This window comes from Thunnus thynnus, chromosome 20 (assembly GCF_963924715.1).
Source record: "Thunnus thynnus chromosome 20, fThuThy2.1, whole genome shotgun sequence".
NCBI lineage: Eukaryota > Metazoa > Chordata > Actinopteri > Scombriformes > Scombridae > Thunnus > Thunnus thynnus.
Window position 1 is genome coordinate 2,188,545 of NC_089536.1, and position 8,367 is coordinate 2,196,911.

The 8,367-nt window shown below is 41.9% G+C and overlaps 1 protein-coding gene across 1 annotated transcript; it reads right to left on the reverse strand.

Moving 5' to 3' along the window:
• Positions 1-3,837: 3,837 nt before the first annotated feature.
• si:ch73-256g18.2 (small integral membrane protein 36) lies at positions 3,838-4,377 on the reverse strand (the record flags this gene model as incomplete). The annotated part of the gene is made up of 1 exon (XM_067577104.1): positions 3,838-4,377. A coding segment is annotated over exon 1 (288 nt), but the record flags the coding sequence as incomplete, so codon positions are not given.
• Positions 4,378-8,367: the final 3,990 nt, after the last annotated feature.

Below are 8,367 nucleotides of genomic sequence, written 5' to 3' on the forward strand. Positions count from 1 at the left end.
GCAGAAGACTACATCATAACACTTTTTATTTACTGTTAGCAGATCAGGAACCAACTGCAGCTTAAAACTAATTAATCAGGTTTTGATTTGCTGTTAATCTGATTAAACACAGGGGACCAATCAGCTGCTCAGACCAGGGCGCTGTCCTTGATTTGTGTTGCACACTGAGACACATATCAGTAATAATTTATTTCCATGCATTTGCTAATGCATGATGGATTACAGTTGGGATATACAGACCACTGGCACGACACAGTCTGTACATGTACATATGAATGAGATAAACAGATGCCCTTGACACACAATGAACTGTAATATCTGAACACACACAGATGTTCACATGCAGGGGGGTTTAGCAGATGTGGTTTATTTTAGAGAAATATTAATCTCTTCTGGTTGTAACTTCCAGCTTTGGCGTTTACTTTCATGTCTGGGTTTACTCTTGCAGTTATGTTTTATTTTGCCTCTGAAACAACTTTAAGATCCTCATGGGACACTGAAACCAGACTGATAAATGCAAGTGTTTGGACTTTTTGATGTTGTTGTTAAGGTTATGGTCACTGTACCGTAACTAAATAAAACAACATTCTGGTAAGCAGATGTGTCAGTTTAACCCAAAACAGCCCACCAACACTCACACACAAACTTTACTCGCTATCCCTACAAGGATCTCTAACTAAATGAATTCCCTCAAAGCCCCAAACAATAAGCTAAACCTAATTCTAGCCTTCAACGCATAAGACTAAACCTCAAAATGAAAAAGTTGTAGGGAACCGTATTCTCGGTCCCCACAATGCAGGAGTCCCCACAGTGTCATCAAGCAGCCTGATGTGAGTCCCCACAATGTCAGTGTGTTTTCAGGTGTGAGTCCCCACAACGTCAGTGTGTTTTCAGGTGTGAGTCCCCACAACGTCAGTGTGTTTTCAGGTGCGAGTCCCCACAACGTCGGTGTGTTTTCAGGTGCGAGTCCCCACAACGTCGGTGTGTTTTCAGGTGCGAGTCCCCACAACGTCGGTGTGTTTTCAGATGCGAGTCCCCACAACGTCGGTGTGTTTTCAGGTGTGAGTCCCCACAACGTCAGTGTGTTTTCAGATGCGAGTCCCCACAACGTCAGTGTGTTTTCAGATGCGAGTCCCCACAATGTTAGTGTGTTTTCAGGTGTGAGTCCCCACATTGTCAGTGTGTTTTCAGGTGTGAGTCCCCACAATGTCAGTGTGTTTTCAGATGCGAGTCCCCACAATGTTAGTGTGTTTTCAGATGCGAGTCCCCACAACGTCAGTGTGTTTTCAGGTGTGAGTCCCCACAACGTCAGTGTGTTTTCAGGTTTGAGTCCCCACAACGTCAGTGTGTTTTCAGGTGTGAGTCCCCACAACGTCAGTGTGTTTTCAGATGCGAGTCCCCACAATGTTAGTGTGTTTTCAGGTGTGAGTCCCCACAATGTCAGTGTGTTTTCAGAGGCGAGTCCCCACAATGTTAGTGTGTTTTCAGGTGTGAGTCCCCACAATGTCAGTGTGTTTTCAGGTGCGAGTCCCCACAATGTCAGTGTGTTTTCAGGTGCGAGTCCCCACAATGTCAGTGTGTTTTCAGGTGTGAGTCCCCACAACGTCAGTGTGTTTTCAGGTTTGAGTCCCCACAACGTCAGTGTGTTTTCAGGTGTGAGTCCCCACAACGTCAGTGTGTTTTCAGATGCGAGTCCCCACAATGTTAGTGTGTTTTCAGGTGTGAGTCCCCACAATGTCAGTGTGTTTTCAGAGGCGAGTCCCCACAATGTTAGTGTGTTTTCAGGTGTGAGTCCCCACAATGTCAGTGTGTTTTCAGGTGCGAGTCCCCACAATGTCAGTGTGTTTTCAGGTGCGAGTCCCCACAATGTCAGTGTGTTTTCAGGTGCGAGTCCCCACAATGTCAGTGTGTTTTCAGGTGCGAGTCCCCACAATGTCAGTGTGTTTTCAGGTGCGAGTCCCCACAATGTCAGTGTGTTTTCAGATGTGAGTCCCCACAACGTCAGTGTGTTTTCAGGTGTGAGTCCCCACAATGTCAGTGTGTTTTCAGGTGCGAGTCCCCACAACGACAGTGTGTTTTCAGGTACGAGTCCCCACAATGCAGGAGTCCCTACAGTGTCAGTGGACAGTCAGGTTTGGTTTAGTGTCGAAATGATTATTAAATTAACTGATTAGTTGAGTGACAAATTCATTTTCTTTTTCTTTAATTTATTATTGATATAAAAATTGAACATCTTCAGGATTTGAACTGTTGGTTGGGCTTTTTTATAGACATTCAGTGCTGTGTTTAAAACTATGTGTGAATGATTGTGTATGATATATAGTGTATATATACTGTCCATAGAGGTCTTTCATCGTATGGAAATGCACTGGTGGTATTTTAATGCACATGACAATAAATCAACAAATCCTTGTCAAAAAAGATTTAAAGGTGCAGTGTGTAGAATTTAGTGGCGTCTAGCAGAACGGACTTGACAGAAATGAAATATAATATTCATAAGTATGTTTTAATTAGTGTATAATCACCTGAAAATAAGAATTGTTGTGTTTTCATTACCTTAGAATGAGCCCTTTGTATCTATATAGGGAGCGGGTCCTCTTCCACAGAGTCCACCATGTCGCACAGCCATGCTTATACAGTAGCCCAGAACGGACAAACCAAACACTGGCTCTAAAGAGGACCTTTTGTGTTTTTTGTGAGTTTCGCGGCCACCGTAGATTTTCCTACACACTTGGAAGGGGGGGGGGGGGGGGTATTAAGTTCGTTGCAATCTGCAACCTCACTGCTAGATGCCACTAAATCCTACAAACTGGTTTTTCTTTAAAAAGAAAAAAGAAAATACATACATAGAAATTGATAACAAAAATAACTGTTGGTAGCTCTAGCTAGGATCCCTGTGATGGAAACCAGGGGCATCGGCAGCTGCTTAGGGCGAAATTGAATCAAAAATTTTCTTTTTCGGGGTCCAAATTTACGTATTTAAAGATATGCAGTCTTATTTTGCAAATTGTAAGTTTAGGTTTTTTTTATTTGCACATTGAATGACCTTTGTACTAGCTTGTAACTGCACATTGAACATCAAGATTAATACTATGATTATCATATTTGATTTGTGTTTTTGCTTATTGTTGCTCTGCATGTCTACAAAAAGGGTTATAATCAGTACTGCTTGGTTGTGTTTTGTTGCCTTGTCTTGCTTGCTGGCTCCATGTACTGAATACTGGATATTGTTGCTGTATTACTGCACTAATGTTTTGCTGTCTGCTTTTGCTCTACATGGATTGTGCTGAGTCTGGAGAATGCTTAATTTCTTGCCGATGTCTTTATGGCATCTTGTTGTGCTCTGTCTGTAACCGTTAACCATCACTTTATCAGTTTCAGAACATCTCGCCAAAGGACTGCAGCTGAAAAACACTGGGACTCTTACAGAAATGTTAATTAATACATTGTCCTTATAGATAAATCAATGAAAATGAAATGTCTGTTTAAGTTTTATCAGTTTTAAATTGTTTCAGTCCTAAATTCTTGTTAATTATTGCAACACACATTTGCAGGTGGTGGGGGTTGTGGTTGGGGTTCAGGGAGGGGGATGGGTTATTAAATTCTTCTTTGGTCCCCAGAAAGTTTTGGGTTGGCCCTGCTGGCTGCTTACCTCCTGCTGACCTCCTCAGCAGCTCATCGACACCATCCAGGGATGTTAAAAATCAAAAACAAGAGTCCAGGACTAAAAACACTGTACAAAGTGAGACAACAGCACTTCATGTCTCTTCCTCTTCCTCAGACCAGAGTACTCCTCTTCTCCCTCTCCCTCTCTCTCTCCCGCTCCCTCTCTCCTCTGTCCCGGCTCAGGTCCGGCGTCGGCAGCTCGGCGTGGCTCGCCGTGTTGTTGGGCTCGTAGCGAGAAGAGGCGGGCGAGTTCTGCATGACCACCAGGCGTATGGGCGACTGGCTGGGCGGCGCCGGCGTGTTGTCAGGGGCGTACTCCTTGGTGGGGTCTTTGCCCCGGCAGTCGTACAGGATGCAGGAGATGAGGAAGACCAGGAGCAGGATGACATAGCTGGCGACCAGGATGATGAGGTTCAGGGTGACGGGGTCAATCTCCAGGTAGAATTCCATGAAACCCATGGTGACGCTTCATATCGTGCCCGATCCAGAGGCGAAAGAGATGATGGGAGAATCAACAAGAAAGAAAAAAAGAGAGGAAATGTGGGCAGAAGGGGCAGAAAAAAAGACAGTTGAGTGATGAAGGATGAGCGATGGACAGCTGGCTGGAAAGAGAGAACGAGCAAAAGACAGCAGAGGACGACACCAGAGAGATGAAATGAGAGGGATCAACTGAGAGAGAGAAAAAGAGAGAGTGGCAGTGACAGCAGGCCAGGCTGGATATGAAGCTTTGTGCTCTAAAGGACGATAATCCGCGCTGCTCCTCCAACCTTGAATTTCAGCAACCAATGATTAAAGCTGCTCAGTTTTAATAACTTAAGCCACCATTTTGATTTTGCCAACTACACATACAGTGCAGTCACAAAATGACACTCGAGCAAAATGGAGGACGGGACTTCAGCACACACCTGTCAGCTTGCCATAAGCATCACTTTGGGGATTTTGGGAGTCATGTAATATGTATTAAACAACTGCTTTATTATGTCACTCTGAGTGATTATTTTTACATTTGAAATCAAATTAGATTAAAAGCATACAAGGTCAGAGAACAGGCTGTGTGTTCTCGCTCCAAACATGCTATTTTACGAGTATTGCTGTTAGTACATCCTGTTAATGACATCTAAAGGACTTTTTTAGCCCTGAGTTTAGCCTCACAGGCAGAGTGTCCCTTGTTTTAAGTTACCATGAGGGAGTATTAAAATAAAGATCTCCAAATATTTCAACTTTAACCTTGAAATATCATTGCTTTATTCTGAAAATATTACACAGTTCACAGAAAAAAAGAACTATTTCACAGTTGTTTTTATTGAATTTCACAATTTACATACATTTGCAAAAAGAACACCATTGCCACAGCACAACAAACATCCCCTACCCCCTGCTGTCACTCAGTAATATTAAACTGCTTTATAGAGGAATGTACAATATGGTATGCATGTATATCAAAGTGTACACAATGACAGACCATAGTTAACACAAGGCACTTAGTAAAGCATTTAAGTTATAATGAGAGGTCAAGCAGAAGCAGCACATCCAGGCCTGAAATGTCAAAAACCATATCCAGACATGTGTCAAGGGTCAAAACATGATAATGTCATTGTTTATTCCTCTATCATTGTTTGGAGGGTTCGTCCACACTTTAACAAAATTCTTTCCAGAGCCCTTGTAGTGTATATCTGATTTTTTCAAGCCTCTGGTTAGACAACACATTGTTTATCCACTGGGAGATTGAGGGCTGAGCAGCCTCCTTCAACCTCCAAAGTATCAGGCGGCGAGCCAGGAGGGTAGTAAAGGCAACGACTTTATGGCCCATCGTTGGTAACTGTTATAATAATTCATTGACATAAGAGGGTTTGGATCAATTTTAACTGTTAAGACTATAGAGAGCTTCAAAAACAGCCTTCCAATACCCCTCCAAGTTGGGGTTATGGTTATCAATGTTGCATCCTGAGACTTAGGGTTAGGGTGAGCCAGTTTAGATTTGGAGAGATGCACACTTTAAATTGAATCAGAGAGTGTCGAGCACACATAGAGGAGGACTGAACTCTCTAACGTCTCTGTCGAATGCCTTCTCTGCATCCATGTGGCGTTCTGAAACAGTTTGGCAAAGAGAGAGTACATGACATTAAACAAGAGTCGGATATTAAACAAGGAATGTCTATGTTTAACAAAACCTGTCTGGTTTGGGGGATACAATACTGGGCAGAGCGTCCTCCAGATGATGAGTCAGTACTTTGGCTAATATCTTGTAATCAGTGTTTAACAGAGAGATGGGTCTACAAGGTTGTAGTCTGCTTTGAGTTTCAGGCACTCCTTTTATAGGTTTGGGGATGGACATTGTGCATATCTGTTATCCAATTCAACTAGTTGTTTACCGAGCTTTAATTGTGTTGCATCCAAGTTATTTTCATTATTAGCCACAAAAGATATGATCTAACCTCTTAGATATGACTTTAGTGCCTCTCAGGTAGTTGAAACATCATATTAATGTCTAAAAATAAGATAACAGAAATTTCACAAATTTTTACTCCCTACTTTTTGAAAACGCCAAATTCACCAAAAGGATTATATGTAGGAAGCCTATCTGGATGACATCATGAACATCAAGTCCACTTCAGACAAAACATCCTGCCTTTTTAAATCAGCATTCAGTGCTGAAAAGTCAAAGTTCCAAATGAGTCAAATCAAGTAGATATCTTTCAACATTACAGTCTTTTTAGTGCCAAAGTTCCTCTTTTTGTTACTATACTTCCACCTGCAGCTCAACAGGGAAACACTGTCCGAGGAAACACAAAGAGGGAATTTGATGTAATAAAGACTGTAAATGTGTCAGATATCCACTTGATATGACTAACTCAGACTGCTGAAGCCTCATATAAGCCTCACAGAGACTTTTAAATGACTGTGTGGACACACTGTGGATTTTGGCCTCCATCACTTCCATTGAAAGCACATTTGAAGGATCTTTTAATATCCAGTATGAACAGGAGGAATGATTACAGTGAGGAAAACCTTTTTCACTGTTACTATGGACACCTGACTGTTGTTTTAAGAAAGATTTGACAGATTTTGAACCCGTCTTTTAATGGTTTTCATATGTGCAGGTCTGGTGCAGCTACAATAAACCTGGTCAGAATGGTCAGTGAGATTTTCCCTTCGCATGAACTGCTAAACACATTATAGTCACATTAAATCCTCAACTAAGGACATTGTAGGTGGGCGAAAACCAGCCTTTACCCGTCGAGTTTAGCAGATCATTAAAAAAAACATGTTCTTAAGCCGACCCACTGGGCTGTGAATATTCTGTGTGTACATTATACCTAACTACAGCATTAAATGTATACAACAAATAAAACAAATATCATCAAAAGTAAATATCATTATGATGAAGATTATTGTTTTCATCACTTCCATATTACTGTGAATCATGGGTAAGTTTCTGAGCAAAGGCTGGTGAAGACTTAAGACCACATGTGGACTCCTTGGTACATGCAGACTTCCCGGGAACGCACCTGCAAAGTGTACGAGTCTGCAAGTCCGCTGAAGTCCAGACATTTGGATTCAGCCAAAGTCTCTGAATCAGGTTTTAAATCGACAGAAAAATCTGCACTGAAACCATCTTATTACTGGTATCACTGGTACTGATAAATATATGTGATAAGATATGTGATAAGATATGTGATAAGATATGCTTCCTTGAAGAACATTTTTGGATATAATTAGATAAAATTTAATGCAATACTATAAATCACAGATCTGTGTGTTTTCATTTGATGCTCCTGTGATCTACCAGACTCAGAGAAATCCAGCTGCTGATACCTGTTGGAGGCAAAACATCACTGATTCAGAACAGAAACCTTTGAACAGACGGAGCTGTTGTAGTTCACAGATTCTGAACACCAACAGAAACACAGTACTGAATGTATATATGATGTCATGTGACCTCATCACCCACATTACAGACTGAAGACAGAGCAGGACGAAGCTGCTGTCGGTGACAAAACTTCATGTTGTTTCGATTCGTCCTGCATCTGTTCTGCATTATGCATCAATGCTGCAGTCGCTTCCACAAGCTTCTCGTGTGTCCCGACATCTCTACCAGAGAGATTCTTGTACGACCAAAATGATGACACAGTTCAACAAGTTCACAGTAAAATCTGGTGCTCTCAGTCTGCGATGTCTGTGTGAGCAGAAAGACTTTAGCATCAGTATGAATGCACCGTCTGTGGACCTCCGTCTGTCTGTAAACCTCTCAACCCTTCTCCTGTCTAAATAAAATGCAGAGAAATGAAAAGAGGATATCCAGTCGCTTCAAAAAATGTTGTAAAATAACAGAATCAGGAAATACCTTTCAAAGCAGGGACACCTAACTACTGTCCTCGACAGCAGATGGTGAGCGCCGGGGGGAAAAAAAAGGCGGGGTAAAAATAACAGAGCAGGAAAAATATAGCAAAGCGGATATTAGACTTTAGAGAGAGGACACCCAAACAAGCTGAAATGACCTGCTAATGGTATAAGATCAACTTGACCCACTAAACAGTGTGACAGGACAGCGCGGAAAATCTGTTTTCAGAATGCAGATGTGGATGCAAAAACATATTTAGTAGAAAGAAAGATTCTGCAGAGATTCAGGAGTCTCATCATTTGCATTCCAAACTCTGCTGTCACCCTTTTCTTTGTCTTGTAGATGAGACTAATTGATTT